The sequence below is a fragment of the Cibotium barometz genome, chromosome 46, assembly GCF_041138505.1.
Source record: "Cibotium barometz isolate CiBa-2024 chromosome 46, ASM4113850v1, whole genome shotgun sequence".
NCBI classification, from domain to species: Eukaryota; Viridiplantae; Streptophyta; class Polypodiopsida; order Cyatheales; family Cibotiaceae; genus Cibotium; species Cibotium barometz.
In genome coordinates, this window is record NC_141091.1 from 40246062 (window position 1) to 40267784 (window position 21723).

Genomic DNA, 21723 nt, shown 5'->3' on the forward strand with positions numbered 1-21723 from the left:
AGATAGAGTGTGTGGAGGGAGAGCGTGTTGGTTGTTGCAGTGGGTTGGAGGGGGAGAGAGAGTATGAGGGGGGGGGGGGGGAGGGGGAGTGGTTGGGTTGAGCTGGGGAGGTGGGGGGAGGATGTGGGCTGGGCTGGGCTAGGAGTAGGGAGGAGGGGAGAAGAAAGAGAAGACATGGGCATAGAGAGAGAGAGAGTGGTGTTAAAAAAAAATCGCTCCAAACCCCGCTCGCTTGAACCCGCTCGATACCCATCCCATGATAATTTATGATGGTAGAGAATTTTTTTTGCAAGTCTTTTACATCCAAAATACCAAAAAACGTTCAAAAATTAAGCCTAAGCCTACCCTCGTCTAGTGTTCGAAAAAAACTCAAGTTTAGTGTAGTTTGCACCTACATATTTTGAAAAATACTTTCAAATATAAAACTTGAAAGTACAAATACCTCCAAATTTTTAGAAGTTAAAGAACAAAAACCTTCAAATTTCAAAATTTTTCTTTATAAATAATTTCACAATTTTTAGATAAAGCTTTGTTTTTCACTTTTTGGAAAAATACTTTTTTTTTTAGAACACAGCCGACAGTACCCGATTGAATTCTATTGACTAAAGTCGTTGATCCTATTGACCAGGTGTGCATTAAATTGAGGCCCGCCGACTCTTACTAGGAGTCGAGAAGGTTGAGCTATGGCGACCTTGATCACCTTACTGCTACCTGTAGTTCCGCTGTTTTGGTTGCAACTACCCATTGGCCAACCCCTTTCACATGATGGCCACATTCTCCTAGCCATGAAGCAAGCTTTGGGAGATCCTAAGCATGCCCTAAATAACTGGTCGGCTTCCTCCGACTCTCCCTGCGGCTGGAAAGGGGTCGTCTGTGACCATCCCTCTGGGGGCTCATTAGTCACTGCACTGAGTTTCCCATCCTTCCAGCTGAGCGGGCCAGTGCCCACACTCATGTGCGGCATTTCTACCCTCCTCTCCGTTGATTTCTACTACAACAACTTCGGGGGCTCTTTTCCCGAAGCGCTGCTCGACTCTTGCACCAACCTCACCACCCTCAACCTCTCCAGCAACATGATCATAGGCGCCCTCCCGCAGCGCATCGACCGCCTGCTCAACTTGCAAGTCCTTGATTTGTCCAATAACAACTTCACGGGCGCCATACCGGAGAGCTTCAGCAGGCTGCCCAGCCTGCGGACGCTGGCCCTTAATGGCAACCTTCTCAACGTCGGCCCTTGTGTCCCTCCCTTCCTGGGACAGCTCTGGCAGCTAGAGTATCTTGGCCTGGCCTGGAACTCTTTCACACCTGGTCCCCTACCTCACGAGCTCGGCAACTTGACGCGCCTGACATACCTCTGGCTGACTGCCTGCGGCCTGATGGGTGACATCCCGCCCACTCTCTCCCGCCTCACTGATCTCCAAACCCTGGACTTCGCCCTCAACAACCTCACAGGGCGGATTCCAGACTACATCACAAACTTCCGCGGCCTGGTGGCACTGGAGCTCTGGAGCAACTCCTTGGTCGGGCCCATCCCGGGCGACATCGGAATGCTCTCTGCTCTTACAACGCTGGACTTGTCCAGCAATCATCTCTCCGGCTCCTTGCCATCCAGTTTCTCCTCACTCAGGAGCCTCAGCATCTTGAAGCTGTCCTACAATCACCGCCTCACGGGCAATTTGCCGTCAGGGTTCGGCCAGCTTCCATTGGAAGACTTGACAATCCCGGGCACCTCCTTCACGGGAGAGTTTCCGGCAGAGTTCGGCAGCTACTCTAGCCTCAAGAATTTCGACCTCACGGATAACAATTTCAGCGGAGCGCTGCCGCCACATCTTTGCAGTAAGGGCGCTCTGCAGTACATAAGCACCCTACACAACAGCTTTGAAGGGACCATTCCTGCTGCTTATGGAGGCTGCCACTCTCTGGTACGCCTCCGCCTAGGCTTCAACCGTCTCACCGGCACCGTCCCGCCAAGCGTGTGGGACTTACCCGCTCTTAACATTCTGGATCTCGCCAATAACCTCCTGCAAGGCAACATCCTATCCACCATTGGGCGCACGGCTTCGACTAACCTCTCCTCTCTCTACCTGCAGAACAATGCCTTCACCGGTAGCCTGCCGGTTCAAATTCAAAACCTTCGGAGCCTCTCCCAGTTAATAGCCAATGGCAATGAACTCACTGGAAACATCCCTTCCTCCATTGGAACTCTGCTCTTGCTGAGTGACCTCCAGCTCCAGAGCAATGCATTTACAGGAGATATACCACCCGAGCTGGGCAATTGCACCCGACTCTCTAACCTTAATCTCTCACATAATCAACTCATTGGCCCCATCCCATCCACTCTAGGTCGCCTGCTAAGCCTCAATTCTCTCGATTTATCCATGAACCATTTGAGTGGGTCAATTTCTCCATCTTTAGGGAATCTCAGGGTCAGTGTCTTTAATGTCTCTCAAAACAATCTGCAAGGGCCCATCCCGGACGGCCTCCTGCTTGGTCAGGGGCTTAATTCAACTGGTTTTGAGGGGAATCCGGACTTGTGCAGTGCAGCCCTAATTAACTTGCCCGGAGTGAAGCCATGCTCAAATCCGAGGCCGAATCATTATTTAATGGTGATTGTTGTAACATCAATGTTGGCTGCATCATTTCTTTTGCTTGTCTTCGCCTCGATATTGTTCCGTAGGCTCTGTTCTAGGCCATACATTACTGCTGCCAAAACTATATGTGAACCATTGTGGATATCCTTCCAAAAGCTCGACTTCCAGCCACGGGAGATCATGGAATGGACTCCTCTACAAGGTAAAGGTTATCTCGTAGGGACCGGAGGCTCTGGAAGTGTTTACAAAGCAACGCTGAGCAATGGCCAGACTGTGGCTGTAAAACACCTCCGCTGCTTTAATCATAATCTCCAAAATGGCGCTTGTGGAGAAGCAACTCGTGGCCGTGGATTCGAGGCAGAAATAGAAATTCTTCCAAGGGCAAGGCACAACAACATTGTGAAGCTGCTGTGCTGCTACTCCAACAACTCCGACACCAGCCTGCTGGTGTACGACTATATGGAGAACGGCAGCTTGAAGGCTGCACTGTGTGGAGAGAAGTCAGCTTCCGGCGTGCTTGATTCGGCAAGGAGGTACGACATAGCAGTTGGGGCAGCACGTGGCTTGGCGTATCTCCATCATGACTGCAACCCCCCTATTGTCCACAGAGATTTCAAATCTGACAACATACTCTTGGACTCTGATTACCGGCCTCATGTGGCTGATTTCGGAGTTGCCCGGGTTCTCAATAATTTGCGGGCGCCGTTCACTACAAATGTAGTGGGTACGCCTGGATACATCGCCCCAGGTGAGGTCCGCTGCATGAGAATTGCATAGTTGTGTGGCGCAGCTATTGCTCTGCTGACCATGCCAACCCTCATAGTTAATGCTTATTCTATAAGAGGATTAACAGTTTTATGTAATGTGGGCAGAGTATTGCAACACCATCCGACGGGTGACAGTGAAAAGCGACGTGTACAGCTTCGGCGTTGTGCTGCTAGAGCTGGTGACGGGGAAGCCGGTGCTGATCGAGCATGACCCAGAATTGGGATCCGGAGGAGGCGCCGAGTTTGGCCCGGAACACATCGTGAAGTGGGTGCACAGACGGATGCAATGTGACGAAAGAGTCTTGGACCCCAAACTCTGCTCCTCCTGCCACTCTAGTTCTTTGGGCCTGGACAAAATGGTGCACCTGCTGTACGTCGCGCTCCAGTGCACAGAAACTCTGCCTCGCCGGCGCCCAAACATGCAGGAAGTGGTCCACATGCTTACAGAAGCCAAGTCAATTTTCCCCAAAATATCAAGAGAAGGGTTCTTCAAGTGAGGTACTGCAGTGTGTGGTGCAAATCTTTTTTGTTAAAACCAATATTAAATATATATATTAACTCAGAACTGAATTTACAACAAAGTCCTTATGATCATCCAAAACAGCAACCTGAATTGCGTAGTTGTCTGACGCTATAGCTCTGCTGACCATGCAAACCCTCCTATAGCTTCGGCGTTGTGCTGCTAGAGCTGGGGACGGGGAAGCCGCCGCTGATCGAGCATGGTCCAGAATTGGGATCCGGGGGAGGAGCCGACTCCCGAGTCTGGCCCGGAACACATCGTGAAGTGGGTGACCAGACGGATGCAATGTGTCGAAAGAGTCCTGGACCCCAAACTCTCCTCCTCTTGCCACTCTAGTGCCGTGGGCCCGGACAAAACGCGGCGCCCGCTGTACGTCGCACAGAACCTCTGCCTCCAGGAAGCGGTCCACATGCTTACAGAAGCCGCGCGCAAAATATCAAAAGAAGGGCTCTTCAAGTGAGCTACGTGGCAGTGTGTGGTAGATGGTGCCTGAAACTACATTATCATGAGCTCGTCTGTCAGAGTTAATGGTTGTATGTGGAGCGTTAAGGGGATCAAGGATAAAAAGAAGAGTGTTACTTTTTGGGGTTTAGTCAAGGAATGGGGTTTGTCTATATTGGCTATTTAGGAACATAATTTATGAGGGCCTAAAATGATGTTTTAGCTCCCTTGACCATCACATTATCTTCTAGTTTGAGTGTCGAAGTGCTATGTCCCGTGACTGCAAAAGCAACAAATTTAAAATATGATGTTTTAGCTCCCTTGACCATCACATTATCTTCTAGTTGGATGGCATTTGTTGTTACTTTTCATCCAATGCTTCACGCATAAATTGCTTCAAGAACAGTCTCTTAAGAGTGATGAAGTTCAAGCATTCCTCGACCTTGAGAGTTCCATACCAATCCCTTACCATCTAATGTAGACTAAAGGCATTAGTCTTGGAAACCACATTATGTTCTCCTAGTTCCATCTAATGTAGACTAAAGGCATTAGTCTTGGAAACCACATTATGTTCTCCTAGCGCCTCACACACTTGATCAAATACCTCTAAATGTCTCCTAAGATCACCATATATAATTAATATATAAGTTAGCTTGGTTTTTTGGGTAGCCTTTCCATGTCTATATCTACCACCATCTCTCACAACACGCACTATGCTCTCTACTATCTCTCTTGTTAGGGCCTATACAATATCAACTAGGTCTTTGGGTAGCACGAGTGCTGGCATAATAGCATCAATGATAGGAGAAAGTGTAGGTGCAACATGTGGCATTGCATGAGAATGCATTGGTCTAAATCTAGATGGGGGTGGATGTGTAACATAAGACATGCGTCCTACTCGCACCCCAATAGGTGCTTGAGTCATGTGGGCATTAAGTGTAGTCAGTCTTGCAAGAGTTGGTAGCACACTCACTCTAGGGAAGGGGTGTGTCATGGGTTCACTAGAATGAGATGTCATTCCCCTTGTAATGACAATACTAGTTCTGTGTGTAAAGTGATGGTGACTATCATAGTAACCATGGGCAAGTGGCTCAAAGGTAATAATGTGTTAGTCCATAGGTGCCATAGTTGGTGTTGTGGTGCCTACCACTAGGGTGAGGCAATGTACTAATAGTGTCCTAAGTGGGGACATCTCTAGCATCTAAAAATGTGAAGATCATTCTAGTATGCTCTTTAGTCCTTGCATTGCCTTCTTGTGGTCTAGAACATGTAAGTTGGTCCATGGTATAGTCGAGTGATACTATAAAAGTAGGATACTCTAGGCTCACAAGAGGTGTTACCATTTTGTTCATTGTGGGAATTCTTGCTTTGGATTCCATGACTTACACCGTAAGTCTTTGGATCCTTTCATGTTCAATGATCTTATATTGCAATCATCATCCGTAGATGCCCTACGGTCATTCCTCCTCTCTATTGTGGCCCAGATATTGACTTGATAATCCCTTCCCAGACTAATGCCATAATCTTGGCCTGTACCGAAATCCACAAGGGTGTCTATTGATGCATCATACTCCCAATCATCTGTGATGAGAAGATGTTGATCCAAGATTTTTAAGCGTAGATCTTTCCTTAACGTACATGTTATTTTATGTGTCGAGACTATCAGGCACTACTTTTGTAGTCCTGGCTTGGGACTAGTTTTGGGCATAGTGAGTTATTAGGGTTGGTAATCGTTGTTGTGCCAATTGTAAAGTCTTTTCATCCTTTTCTCTAATAGCTTGGATTTATGCCTACACTTCTTCTAATGTTCCACCATTAGGCATAAGCACTTGTGAGGTCCCACTGCCCCTCTGCGCACCGGATTCCCGATTGCTGGCATAGCGGAAGCAGCTCCCTCTTGCGCGGGGCAGGGTTTCCCACTCGGGGCCTCGCCCTCGAATGTCCGGGCACGAGACTAAGCTGGTGGTCATTCCAAAAACCAAAACCGGGAAAATTTCCCATGCCCGAAATACGGGGACGATTCTACCATTTTTATTTTCTTAACGAATTTTTCTAAAACGAGATCAAGATACTGAACTAACCTTCATCTGATTAAACCAGATAGAAGGGAAACTCTTACAGACTTAACTTGAAGGAATCAACGATTTTTTCCTAATTGAATCAAGCACAGCTGTTGATCTATTCATTAGAGAAGTCTTCAGGCTTTTATGTAACTACTCGAGTTCTAAGCGTATTCCTATTAATCAATTTTATTATTAAAACTCTACTGATTCTGGCCTATCCGGCCACCACCCAACCACTGAAATTAGTAGAACCAGACAAGTACTCACCCACCCATAATTGAATGCCTTTCTTAACTTTTGCTTTAGAATACAAATGTGCACACACTCCTCTTTAAACTTTAACTTATAAAACAATCCATTGACAATTATTGGTTACAGATGTCATAACTCAAAATTTCCATCCAATCCTTGTTTCTCACAAAAAAAACAGTATCACTCTGGACTCTCTGTTGAGACTAGCTGGTCAGCAACGAGATCCAGTTAACAGATTACAATAAACATTGGTCCATCATACAATATTTTCCACGACATATGCATGGGTGTCCTAAGCACTGCAAGCCCGTGCATCGTCTAGTCAAAACCCTCCAGGATCCTCCTTAGGTGTCCTGGCACTTCACTCAGGGACCGCTTCATCGGCCCTCGCCCATCATACCGGAAGCACACCATTTTTCACCATACCAAGGTTGGTCAAGACATGGGTAGGTTTTTGCCGCATGAGCTGTCCTTTGAACACTCCCCACGGCCAGCACAGCTGTTGCAACCGAACTTCCCTTAGAAAAACACATATACCAAATGCTCTCTCCAGCATTCTGGCATAAGACAGTCCTTTAAGAAAACAGGGTTTCTATGCAAGTTTTCAGTTTTGATTTTCTTTTGAATACAATGAGTATATCTTAAATCCGTATCCCAAGACTTTCTGATCCAGGTCTGAATTCCAAACAAAATTCTTCGAATTCTGTAACCTTGATCCTCAGATCAAAATCAAAGGGTCTCAACTTAGTTTTAGATTCGGTGGTTGGGTGATTTGAGTGTAATTTCCTGAACTGGTCACATTGTCTTTCCTTGAAACTGACGAAGAGGTTGGTCTTGGTCTAAGTCTGATTCTGGGTTTGAGTCTGGTAAGGTTGTTCTTGAACTACCTTTCTCGAAAGGGTGATATTTCAATTACTAATTTTTTTGAATTTCATTCATTGAATATTCATTTAACTTATTTCTAAACTAATCACGAATTCCTATGAGGAATAAATTAATCATTTATCTGAATTTCTGACTTCGATAGATTTTCTGAATTTTCTCATTACCATCCGAGTGAATATGAAACGATGAATTTTCTCATTACCATCCGAGTGAATATGAAACGATAAATTTTTTCCTCACAGATTATTTACTTATTCATTTAGCAATTATTCATAGAAATTAAACATAGAATTAAGGAGAACTCTAATTTTGATAAAAAAATCATTTATGCATCAATTTATGCATAAAATCAATTTTGATAAAAGTAACACTTTTATAATAAAAAAATTCTTTTCTACATCATTTTATGCATAAAAATCAATTTTGATGAAATTAACACTTTTATAATAAAAAAACTTTTATGCATCACTTTATACATAAAAATCAATTTTGGTGAAAGACACTTTTATAATAAAAAAAATCTTTTATGCATCATTTTATGTATAAAAATCAATTTTGATGCAAGTAACACTTTTATAATTAAAAAAATTCTTTTATGCATCACTTTATGCATAAAAATTAATGTTGATGAAAGTAATACTTTTATAATTAAAAAATTTCTTTTATGCATCACTTTATGCATAAAATCAATATTGGTGAGAGACACTTTTATAATAAAAAAAATATTTTCAATATGCATCTTTCTATGCATAGAAATTAAGTCTAATGAAAATAACACTTTTATAATAAAAAAATATCCAATATGCATCTTTCTATGCATAGAATTTAAATCTAATGACAATCACACTTTTATAATAAAAAAATATCCAATATGCATCTTTCTATGCATAGAATTTAAATCTAATGAAAATCACACTTTTATAATAAAAAAACATCCAATATGCATCTTTCTATGCATAGAATTTAAATCTAATGAAAATCACACTTTTATAATAAAAAATGTCCAATATGCATCTTTCTATGCATAGAATTTAAATCTAATGAAAATCCAATATGCATCTTTCTATGCATAGAATTTAAATCTAATCAAAATCACACTTTTATAATAAAAAAATATCCAATATGCATCTTTCTATGCATAGAATTTAAATCTAATGAAAATCACACTTTTATAATTAAAAAAATAACCAATATGCATCTTTCTATGCATAGAATTTAAATCTAATGAAAATCATACTTTTATAATAAAAAAATATCCAATATGCATCTTTCTATGCATAGAATTTAAATCTAATGAAAATCACATTTTTATAATAAAAAAATATCCAATATGCATCTTTCTATGCATAGAATTTAAATCTAATGAAAATCACACTTTTAGAATACACAAACGGAGGGGATTACTCTTTTTGAATAACATAAAGATAAAACTTATTTCCACAAAATTTAAGAAAATTTTACCATAACCTCCTTTATATGGCTGACCATTTTTCAATTTTTACATTCTAAATCTACTTATAATTCACACCAAGATGAATTTAACACTCTAATCTAATCAATTCTCATTTTTTTAAGAGTAAACAATATGAAAAGTTTAACTCTATTTATTTGATTACACATCTTGGATAAAGAAGGACTGAATTCACAATGAAGAGAAGGGGGAAGCCTTTCCATCAAGGCATAACATACAATTTCAATTTAAAAGAAGCAAGAAATCAAAAAACCATAGAATAGAATTAAAAAAAGTAGAAATTCTAACTTACATGGAGTTTTTTGAGCTTTCCTTTGGCTTGAGGGATTGAGGGTTCTACTCTTGCTTGGATCAAGAGTCACCAATTCTTTGTAAAGGAAATAGTAAAAAACAAGTGAATTATCAATGAATTCAATGTTTTTGGCTTTGGGAGGAGTATAGTAACAGTGCAAAAAACACTATTAAGCTTCTACAAAGAGGGAGGCTTCTATTTATAGGAAAAGATGAGCCTTTAACCAAGCAAACTGATTCTAGAATTTTTCAGATCAGTTTGGTCAATTTTGGATCATTTTTGGGTCAGTGTTTAGTTCACTTTTTGGATCCAGTTTTGAATTAGGAGAGAGGAGAGATGAAATATCTAGTTTTAATGGTTTAAAATTGAAAAGCAATGATGAGAAAAAGGCGCCTACTTCATGAGGAGAAATCCCTATCTTGAGGTGTCAAAAATCAAATTTTTTAACTATTTTCCTTGGTCATTAGTCCACTCTTCATCTTATGTAAACATTAACTCATTTTTGGGGGGTTTTTCTTTTATTTTTCAATTTATCTCCTCCCTACATTTGGATTAATCGTATTGGTCCATAGGAACCTCAATCTAAAATTTTCAAAAAATTTGGACCCTTAGGATAAGGCCTTTTGAATATAATGCACCTTCTGAAATTCTTTTTGAACTTCTGTTTTGGGAGAATTTATTTTAATAAGAAGAGATATTTTTCTATCCAAAAATATCTAAAAACTGAATAATCTCTCTTTAGAATATTTTCTCTCTCTCTCTAAGCCAAAATAGGTAGAAACAAGATCTTTTATTATTATGAAAAGGGGATTGATTACAAGGGAAGATGCTGGACATCTTGAGGGCTGGGGAGGAACAAGATCTTTTATTATTCTGAAAAGGGGATTGATTACAAGGGAAGATGCTGGACATCTTGAGGGCTGGGGAGGAATCTCACATTCTCTCCCACTTGAAAAACGTGAGATGTCCTCATCTCGCAAACTGGGGGTAATCCCGTAACAGTTCGGCTTCTTTCTCTGCATCTTCAAAAGGATAGAACTTCTATTTGACCAATAATTCCCTCAGAATTCTGTTCCTGAGAACCTTCTCTTGAACATGAAGGATTTCTTCAGGTTGGAGTTCCATCTGCCCTTGGGTTGAAGAAGTTAAGATTTCATCATCAAGCACATGATTCAGGCTTGGTGCATACTTTTTAAGAAGGCTGACATGAAAAACATTATGTACTTTGAGATGAGGAGGCAGAAGAAGCTCGTAGGCTAAGTCACCTACTTTCTTTGTAATCACATACGACCCACAATACCTGGGGGATAACTTTTTGTACTTTACAAGAGATAGAGAACTCCTTTTGGGACGTACTCGAATGAAGACCATATCTGCTTCTTCGAATTTTCTGTTTGTCCTCTTCTTATCTGCATACTGCTTCTGTCTATCCTTGTGGGCAGCTTTTACATCTTTGCGAATTGAGTGCATGTGCTGCTCCATGTCATCAAGCATCTGTCTAGATATCTTGACCCTAATCAATGGGTCGGACCAAGTTAATGGAGTTAAGCAATCTTGTCCATACACAGCTTTGAAAGGGATAAGAAGCATTGTAGGCAAACTCGACTAGGTGCAAATAGCTTAGCCACTTCTTGGGTTCCCTGCCACCACAGCATGACCGAAGTATATCTTCGATTACTTGGTTTACCCTTTCTGTTTGACCGTCGGTCTCGGGGTGGTAAGATGTGTTGAGATCCAAGAAAGTTCCTACTGCTTCAAAAAATGCAGTCCAAAATCTTGACGTGAATTTGGGATCTCGATCACTTACTATTCTTCTGGGTAGGCCATGCAATTTGAAGATTTCTTTGAGGAACACTCTAGCCACATCCACTGCAGTGTAGGTTTCTCTTTTACTGGAATCAGATGGGCAACTTTGGTTGGTCTGTCAACTACCACGAAGATGGAGTTGTAACCTGATTGCACTGAAGGTAATCCTGTAATATAAAATCCATACTGATACATTCCCATTTCATCTGGGGGATGTCTAATGGATGTAACTTCCCAGGCATTTTTACTCTCTTGGCTTTGACTTTCTGACATGTCAGACATTGATGTACATGATTAAGTACATCCTTTTTTAGACCAGGCCAAAAAAAACTTTCTTTACAGACATGTAGGTCTTGATGAAACCTGGATGTCCTGCAATAAGGCTGTCATGGGCTTCATTCAGAATTTGACCCTTAGTCCCCTCATCATTGGGAATGCATAGCTTGCGATTATAGTACATAATTCCATCATCCAGGCTGTATCCTTGAACTCGGTTCAACTCGTGGAGTTTTGCTTTCCTGCATAAGTAGGGTAGCAATAGGGCCAAAGAATCTATCCTGCATGATCTTATCTCTTGCTTCAATAATCAAAGGATTTGACACTACAGTAAATGCAAGCAAGGAGGCTTTTCTGCTGAGGGCATCTGCTACCACATTTTCTTTGCCTGGGCGGTACTTGATTTCAAAATCAAATTCCTGCAAGGTCTGCATCCACCTTCTTTGGTGCATGTTGAGATCCTTCTGAGTGAAGATCCACTTTAAGCTCTGATGATCTGTCATCAAAGTGAATCTTTGACCCAGTAGGTAATGTCTCCACAACTTCAAGGCATATACTACTGGAAGTAGCTCCAGGTCGTGGTGGACAGCATAATTCCTCTTATGCGTTCTGAGTTTTTGGGATTCATAGGCCACTGCATGACCTTCCTGCATGAGTGCACCTCCCAGGGCAAAACCATTGGCATCAGTTATACTACCTCAAAGGGTAGAGAGAAATTTGGCAATTTCAGAACAGGATTGGTTACCAAGGTGGTCTTCAGCTTATCAAAAGTGCTCTAGCACCTGGCAGACCATTGAAACGGGGTATTCTTCTTGAGAAGATTAGTTAGGGGGGAAGCTATGAGAGCATACTTTGGTATGAAAATTCTATACCAACCAGTCAATCCCAAGAATGCTCTGACTTCTTTCACTGTCTTTGGTTCAGGCCGATCTATGACTGCTTGGACTTTTGCGAAATCTGGAGAAATTCTATCTTTGGATACCAGAAAGCCCAAGTATTCAACATGGTCGGAAGAGAAAGTGCTTTGCTCTTTTTTGCAAAGAGTTGGTGCTTCCTTACATTCTCAAGAACTTTTTGGACATGAGCTTCATGGTCAGCTGCATTCTTTGAGTAAATCAGAATATCATCAAAGAAAACAAGAACAAAATCATCCAAGTATTCTCTGAGGATGTCCTGCATTAGGCGATTGAATGTAGCTGGGGCATTTGTCAATCCAAACGGCATCCAAACGGCATGATAGTGAATTCATAATGCACTGTCTTCGGGATATCTTGCTCATTAATCTTGATTTGATAATACCTTGATTTGAGATCTATCTTTGTGAAGATCTGGGCTCCACTTAGCTTGTCCAAAAGCTCATCAATTCTGGGGACATGATACTTATTCTTAATTGTCAGTAGTAGCTGACAATTGTCAGTAGTAGCTGATTGTTGAGACCTGTGTAGTCCACATAGAGTCTTAGCATTCCATCTTTCTTTTTCTGAAAGAGAACTGGCGCTCTCCAAGGTGAAACACTGGGTCTTACAAACCCTTGTTCTAACAGCTACCTTAGCTATTCCTTGAGTTCAATGGCTTCAGGGACTGGCATCCTATACGTGCATTGGGCTACTGGCTGAGCTCCGGGGGTCAATTCTATCACATGATCTACTTCCCAAATTAGAGGCATCTCAGTTAGCTCTGCTGGGAATAAATCATCATATTCACTTAACCATTCTGGTTCTTTAGTCTTTAACTTTGTGTTTATTGGATTCATTTTGACAACATAAATGAGTTGCTTCTTTCTAAGTCCTTTTAGTAACTTAGAAGCTTTTACTAATTGCAGCCTTGGGGATCCTAAAATACTGGTTCCTTGAACTTTGTTTCCGTGAAGGTCACGGAAGGAAATGGTTCCATTATGACAGTGAATGTCAGCTTGATTTTTGTGGAGCCAATCTATTCCAAGGATTCCGTCGAAAACTCCCAAAGGTTGTTGCCATATATATAGGTAGTGATGTGTGTGAATACACTTAGGACCGCCGGGGCACTTTTCCCCTCTTTAGGAGGTTTTTTCCCCCGGCTTGTATATACGCCCATCATTCTAGGGCTAACTTATCTTTGTACATTGACACAATCTAATACACTTTGTGTTGTGTGCATTCTTGCTTCTTCTTCTACAAGCTTTGTGTGCTTTCCTGCAACCCTAATTCCAACAATTGGTATCAGAGCAGGCATCGGCTCCCAGGGCTACACCGCCAACACCCTTCGACTCATGTTCTCCGATTGCTAGTCCCTATACTCTACAAATAAGCGCCTAGGGCTTCGCATTCTCAGAAATTGCATCTGAGGTCGTTTCGGGCTTCGTTTTTGCATTTCAAGTTCTGCACAGGTGTTTTCGTCATTTTGTGCAGAAATTTCGACAATACAGTTTTCTGCAAAACAGGCATACGTATTCTATTATTGTGGACCGTGCTACATAGCACGAGTTGTTTTCTGTTCAGTCCTTGCTTCATTACAGGTAGCTTTTGCATCAGTTTCAGTCAGTGGCCATGGCTGATAACAGTAATGATGTATTTCGCATGTTATCTGCTGATGATAAATTGGATGGAGACAGCAACTACCCACTTTGGGCATACATGATGCAGCATGTTTTGGTTGTAAAAGGAGTGTGGAACATTGTGCAGGGTATGGATGTGCGTCCAGGTTCTGTGGATGTAGGATCTGTTGAGGATGTTGCAGGTTCTAGCAGCTCTACTGTTGTTGCTCTTTTACCCACACTGCTGAACAAGCTCATTGGGATGGTAAAGATGCACAGGCTCATGCCTTGATTGCACTTTCTGTCAAACGTAACATCACCCCACATATTCGTTCAGCTAAAATAGCAAAACAGGGTTGGGATATTCTAGCTGGTTTGTATGCAGGTCGTAACGAGGCAAAAATCTCTTACCTGCGTAAAGAGCTAGAATCGAAGATTATGCAAGAAGATGATGACATGAATGTTTTTCTTGCTGAGATTAAAGATCTCAAGGAACAGTTGATTTCTACAGGTGAGATTATTCCTGATCGTTCTCTTGTGCAGACTGTTCTTGATACTTTACCTGAGGCATATCAGACTTTTGCTTCCACGTGGAGACTTGTTACTGAGGACAGACCAGATGTTGTCAAAAGTATGATACTTTAGTCAACAAGCTCTTGCAAGAAGTGTAGTCCCAGGCAAAAGAGGGCTAGGCAGCATGCAGTTGATCAGGCATTTGTTGCTGCCCAACAGAGAAGAAGTGGTAAGCAGCCCCTTCCACTGTTTCTTCTCCTATTAGTAGGTCTGCAACTTCTTCTTCTTCCACAGGTAGCAACAATAAATCTGAGAAGGCTCTTGATAAAGGCAAGAAAAAAATGAGGTGCAACTATTTTAAGGCAACTGATCATGTCATTAAGAATTGCCCTAAGCTAAAGGCTAAAGAGGCAAAGAAGAAAGAGTCAAATGTAGCCACAATAGCGGATGCTTCTACAAATGCAGATTCTGCAAATGTTGTGCAGGATACAGAATGGGCGTCTAGCGTGTATTGCCAGTATGATCCATCTGTACATGATGCATGTTTGGCAGTTTCTGTTGACTCTCATGTATGGTATTTTGACAGTGGTGCTACAAAGCACATTACCTCGCATCGTGAAATGTTCACTTGTCTTGAGGCTGTACCTAATGGGAATACTGTCACATGTGCCAATAATGCTTCTTACCCAATCTGTTTTGTAATACTCCTCTGATTGCGATGTTACTCGCATCGGTGATCACTTGGAATGGCTCGTCCCACGAGGCAAGTTCTAGACAAGGCACCTTTGACAAAGCTACCTTGAGGTTCTTGAATGCCTCAAACGATCATGGACTCATTCAAATCCATTGCCTTCTTGTCTTGACGCCCTTTAGCAAATCGGTGAGATCCGCTCAGAGGTCAAAAAACTTATCCATGTGGGTGGAGTATGCCTGGCATATACCCATAGTGGATCTTATGGCATAAGCAGTCTGTGGTACTTTTCCAATTGACAATCTTGTCCAGCTTGGGCGGATCAAGTCAAATGCCTTCTGCACTAATTATATATCCAAGGTAATGAACCTCGAACAAATAAAATTATGACTTCTTCTCATTGATGTAGAGCTCATTGCTTTCCAGCAACTTCAAGAATTTCTCCACATCAATGTCATGTTGCTCAATCGTAAGCTGAAAAAACTAGTATGTCATCTAGAAATATGAACACACTTTCTAATCAATTCCCGGAACACACGCATCATCATGCAGGTGAATTTGGCTCTGGGGCATTCGTCACAAATTCATAGTGGGCCCATTTGTCTTGGGGATCTTGGGGATGTTCCCCTCAACAATCCTCACCCGGTGGTACCCACTCTTCAAATCGAGTTTCGAGAACACCTTAGCCCCATTTACCCTCTCAAGAATATAATCTATTTGAGGCATTGGTAATCTACTCTTGATAGTCAGCTTATTGAGTGCACATAATCAACACACAAATGAGAAGACCCATTGTTCCTCTTGATAAATGTTGAAATTTGAGTATTATGATGAGCTATGGTGGATCAAACACTAGAATCAACATCATTAACAAGGTGATTAGTAAATAATTAAGACGTAATTAGTGGGTAATTAACAAATAGATTAATGTAGGCATGGATACTCAAAAACCAGCAAATTCTCATTAGGGCTATGCCTCAATTTATAGAGTTTACATCAAGCATCAAATCTCATTGATTTCTCCATGATTCACTCCATCTCTTCACTTTTCCCAAAATATCTCCCAGAATAACTCCACACTTCCCAGAATATCTCCACACTTCCTAAATCTTCTCATGCTACCCTTTATTCTCTCCCAGTAGATTCCTCTCACCTTTTCACAAGTTCTTTCACATTTACTCATCTTCTTTTACAGCCTCTATCCAAGGGCTTGTTCCCGCACACACCCTATTCACTTGTATTTTCAACACTTCCCCTCAAGTGAATACTCCTAGTACACCTAGACCCTAGACCAACTTTGCCCCTTACTTGATAGTCCGCGACCAGTGCCTACACCTCCCCTCAAGTTATCTTAGCACACCTGGACCCTATATCAAGTTTCTCTCTTACTTGATAGCCTGTGAGTAGTGCCTCGAGTCCCTAAACTCATAGTCCTTGACACACTCTCTCTCTATGTGTCCAAGGCTTACTATAGTTGCCCGCGACCTTGACTAAAGTGCTCACACATACATCTCTCTACCACGTGGCCTACATCATCGGTGGCTTAGAGGTGGTTTTACTTTGTTGGGGCAGGTTACATTGGGTTGTGGGGTCTCTCTCTCTCTCTCTCTCTCTCTCTCTCTCTCTCTCTCTCTCTCTCTCAGAGATTTTCACATGGCTCCTCACTCTTTGGAGCCTCACATCTTCTCTTGTCTTCAGTTGTCTTGTCATGGCAACTTCTCTCCATGCGTCCATGTCTTTCTCTTCTTTTAGTCTTCTTGGGGCAGCTTCTCTTCTCGTGTCCATGTCTTCCTTCAGCTTTTCTTCTAGATCTTCTTGGTGTGGATCCTCTTCTTGGAAGGAGATGTTCTTCTTCTTTCATGGCTGGGGCCATGAGCTTGTCCATCAGGTCTTTTTGCTCCATGTGAGCAACATGTTTGAATGTTTTGCTGATAAATCTTTTGGGATTTTGATGTTTATCTTGTGTCATTATACAATGCAAACCCAAATTTATGTGGGAGGTCTTACCTCTTGCCTTATTCTGGACAAGGGCAGTGTCTGTTCCCAATTTTACACTGATGCAATGTGCCCAATACATAATGCATATAGCATTCATTCTCATGCACATTCCAAATGCAACTCTGGCTGTGAATAATCTTGAATTTGAGTGAGATTTATAGGCATTAACCAAGGGTTAAATACAAAATGATGATTATCACAATTTTGTCAGCACAATTTTACCAGAAATTACATTAAATCAAGGGTAACCAATTTGTACGGGATGGTTGGAGTATCAAACCAAATCCGAATTGTAATATGAAGTTATAGGGATCTGTATCAGATACCTAATGGTTAATTTGAACCCTCAATTGCACCAAAATATAGTGCTTAGCACTGATTAATCACTGATTAACAAATTAATCCACTGTTTTGTGTGCAGAAAACAGAGTATGCGGGGAGTCCAGCTCTGGTGCCTTAGACTTCAAATGAGCTCAAATGCTTTCAAAGCCATCAATAGCAATGCGTCTAGTAGAGGATTAAGCCAAGAAACACAAGATTTGACCAAATATTGAAAGCTTAATCTCTATTTTACCAAAGTCATCTGTAGATTTGATGAAGAGCTTGGATCTCACTGTAGACTTGATGAAACTGAATTCTGTCTTCACCAGCTTGTAGAGCATGCTTGAAAACACCTTGGGATAAGAAGAATTAGAGTGATTCACCCTGAGTGAGTGTAGATCTGAGATCTTCTGCTGAAAAACGTAGCCTGCTAAAACAGCGATTTCTCCTTCATCCAACGGCGGTTTGCTATGTTGTTTGGATGAGCTTGAAGAGTTATGAGATACCTATCATGTGCTAGAAGGGTTTGGCCTAATTTTATGTGTGCAAGGAGAGGGAGCTCCTCCACTGGCTGGGGGTATAGAGGTGAGTTGAAAAAAGAGGAAAAATTATAATTTTTTACTAATGCTAATTAGCAAAATAATTAGCAAGATAATGGGCTCACAAATTAGCATGGCTCTAATACCATGTTGAAATTTGAGTATTATGGTGAGCTATGGTGGATCAAACACTATAATCAATATCATTAACAAGGTGATTAGCAAATAATTAAGATGTAATTAGTGGGTAATTAACAAATAGATTAATGTAGGCATGGATACTCAAAAACCAGCAAATTCTCATTAGGGCTATGCCTCAATTTATAGAGTTTACATCAAGCATCAAATCCCATTGATTTCTCCATGATTCACTCCACCTCTTTTCCCTGATTCTCTCCACCTCTTCACTTTTCCCAGAATATCTCCCAGAATAACTCCACACTTCCCAGAATATCTCCACACTTCCTAGATCTTCTCATGCTACCCTTTATTCACTCCCAGTAGATTCTTCTCACCTTTTCACAGGTTCTTTCACATTTACTCATCTTCTTTTACAGCCTCTATCCAAGGGCTTGTTCCTGCACACACCCTATTCACTTGTATTTTCAACAATAAATAGGATCCGTGCTGCAAATGGTGACACGTTGGGGTAGATGAAGCCATATTGCAACAATTCTTGGAGTTGACGATCTAACTTTGATTCCATTGCCTTGGAAAGGCAATATGGAAACTTGCTTGCGGGTTCCAAGCCTAGGAGGAGATTGATCTTGTGGTCCTCCCAGTCTGGACAGGGGGGAGCTAGGGAGGGAGATTGTCCCGAAGAAAAATCTTCCGAAACTTTTCATGTAGAGGCAAATACTTCTCAGAAGCGCTGGCCACCGTCTAGGCAGTCTAGATGTAGATCATCGCACAATGTGCGCCTTTCCTGATTGCTCGTTTAGCTTGCAATTGGCTTATGAGCGAAAAGCTTGGAATTCGTGGCTCACACTTAATGGTCACTGGGGCGTATGACACATTCCGACTAATCTGGAAAGTGTGCTTGTCCCACTTGACATCAGGAAGGAGCTTGTGAAACCACTGAATTCCCAATATTATGTTTGCTCCTACAAGAGAGGCAACCATAAAATCACGCATAAACTCTATGCTCTGAATAACTAATTTAGCACCTAGAGCTTCATACTTGACGCTTGTTGTCATGCCTATGCTAAAACCCTCAACTTGCTTGTCCACCGAAGTCAAGATGAAACGGGCATGCCGAGCGGCCTATTCTGTGACACGTCCTTCGTGCTGTCTCGCTGTCACAAGACAACGACTCTCTAGCCACCTATGTAGCCAAAGGCCTTGAGAAATTTGTTGGTGCTCATACTCCTGGTCATGGGAGCCCTTATGCTTTTCTTCGAGCTCCCGACTAATGATTGCTCCAACTGAAGCATTGGGATTCAAAGAACTAGGGACAACCACTGGGGTCTGTGTGGGAGTTGGGTTCACCCACCACTGAAGTCGTGGAGGCTAAGGCGGTGGTCTTTGGAGCAGTAGTCTTCTTAGGACACTCCCAACAATAAGTGTGTCCTTTTGTATGACAAACGAAACACCTATCCTCCTTCTTGTACTGAGCAATCTCCTCAGCACTCAACTTGCAACCGGTCTTGCCTGCCTCTACTTTCTAGTGTAGAGTAAGCTTGGGCACATTGGTCGACTTCTTGGAGCCAGAGGCTCCTGTTATTCACAATCCATTGCATGTAAAAATGTTCATCTCTCCACAAATCAAACCACAAAGGCATGAGCTTTTAAACTCATGAAATAGCAGTCTGCTATTTCATGAGGTTCACACCAACCCCTTGGGTGGAATAGCATTGCACACTGATCCCTGGAAATTAGTTGTTCATACCACACATACATCACTAACCCCTCTTCTCCACTGATAATCTTGACCCACCAACCTTGCTATCTCATGAAGTAGTAATTTGCTATCTCACATGCTAAGCCCTTCATGGCTTAAGCATCTCACGTCTTAACCATCTCACAGCTTAAGCATCTCATGTGCTAAGCCCTTCACAGCTTAAGCATCTCACAGCTTAAGCATCTCACGTCTTAACCATCTCAGGGCTTAAGCATCTTATGTGCTAAGGCCTTCACGACTTAAGCATCTTCTCACGTGATAAGCCCTTCACGGCTTAAACATCTCACGTGCTAAGAGCTTCACGGCTTAGTATCTCACAGATTAACCTCTGATGCACTGCTATTTCACGATGTGCACCTTCATAAATTAAAACTCAGTTCCACACACTGCTCACCCCACTAACACTCTTTACATAAGTATACACACACACACACACACACACACACACACACACACACACACACATATATGCACCCAAAAAAAATAAGGAAGAAGGACTGCGAGCTCCTACTAGTCATTATGTTCTCACTGATGCCCTTTTCAATGTTCCAAAAATCTTCCTTTGCAACATCAGACCCTGAAGTAGAAGGGAATCCAACCATCACTTAGGCCAGTACAATGGTCACTATTGGAAAGAAAAAAGAGAACATCCCGAGGCACTAAACTTAGCTATCTTGGGCCATATGTGCAAAAGTTTCAGGGCTCTGTAATCAGCATAGATATACAAACAGCTCATGGAAAAATTTTGCTCCAGTACCACAACCCAGAGTGCTTATAGATATTGGAGGATACAGAGGTCAAAGACAAGCTGGAGAAGGTGGATCTTGGCTGAATGGCAGACATCCTCCCTCGCATTATCAACACAAACTTATGTGCAGAGTATTTGAAGACTTATGACCAAGAGGGATACAGTAACAAAGTCAGATGGCACAACTCAGTAGGTCCTCATCACAGAGGAGTTGATACGCGATGCTTTGGAGTTGCCTCCACCAATCCCGACACATGTACACAGTTTCAAGCAAATGCCATGGAAGACATGTTGAAAAGGATTTATTACAACTCCAATGGTGCAAAATATGATAATATAAGGAATGAAGTAGATGAAAAGGCTTGCAGAGCCATATCCATGCTCATGAAGGTCAAACCTATGGATAGGTATCACAGGGTTTCCCTAAACTGCCTTGCCAAGGTTCATGGAAGAAAAAGAAGAAGACTAGGCATGCTACATTCATCGTGAAATGGAGAATTATCTCAAGTCACACTAATCCAAGGTATGTAACCCTTATCTCCTTATGAGAGTGCTCAGCCATGCAGCTATGCTTCTAGTTCTAGAAGGCACACATGGAGCACAGGTACCCTAGGTTGTGGACTTGCTATCATTGTGCTTCATTTCAGCATTCTACGCAAGTGATAGTGCATCTTCGAAGGTGGCTAGCCTAAACATACGCAGCTCCCACTAGATTTGCATGTCCAGGCCATACAAAACTTTCCCTTTCTTGTATGTATCAGATAAGACTAATTGCAAACACAAGTTTAAAATTTTGTTGACAAACTAAAGGACTGTTTGCGCGTTCTGACACGCTCCCCTAAACTCGTCTTTGAATCGCTCAAGGTAATGGGGTGGTAGAAACCGTTGCTTATGGTCACGGACAAACTCGTCCCAAACATAAGCTGCCATACCTAATTTGGTGTGGGCATGAGCCCAGTGGGTCCACCAAGGAATGGCCTCACCTTCCAAGTACCAACTAGCTAGATCACCATGTTAGTACCATTCTTTCTAAAACTGCGAAAAAATAAGCTTCAAGTTGATGCAACCATGAATAAAGAGTTATGGGGTCGAGTTTACCATTATACTTACTGAAATTCATTTTCTCGAGAAAATGAT

General features: G+C 41.9%; 1 protein-coding gene across 2 annotated transcripts; it reads left to right on the plus strand.

The window, feature by feature from the left end:
- Window positions 1-663: 663 nt before the first annotated feature.
- Window positions 664-4409, plus strand: LOC147612215 (uncharacterized). 2 transcript variants are annotated; one of them, XM_086784103.1, is made up of 3 exons: window positions 674-3339; window positions 3464-3770; window positions 4272-4409. In XM_086784103.1, the coding sequence occupies exons 1-3, from the start codon at window positions 684-686 to the stop codon at window positions 4336-4338; spliced, it is 3030 nt and encodes a 1009-aa protein (XP_086640229.1). In that variant the 5' UTR covers window positions 674-683; the 3' UTR covers window positions 4339-4409. The 2 variants fall into 2 exon arrangements, with proteins under 2 accessions (XP_086640228.1, XP_086640229.1); XM_086784102.1 differs by lacking the exon at window positions 4272-4409 and having other exon boundaries at window positions 664-3339; window positions 3464-3936.
- Window positions 4410-21723: the final 17314 nt, after the last annotated feature.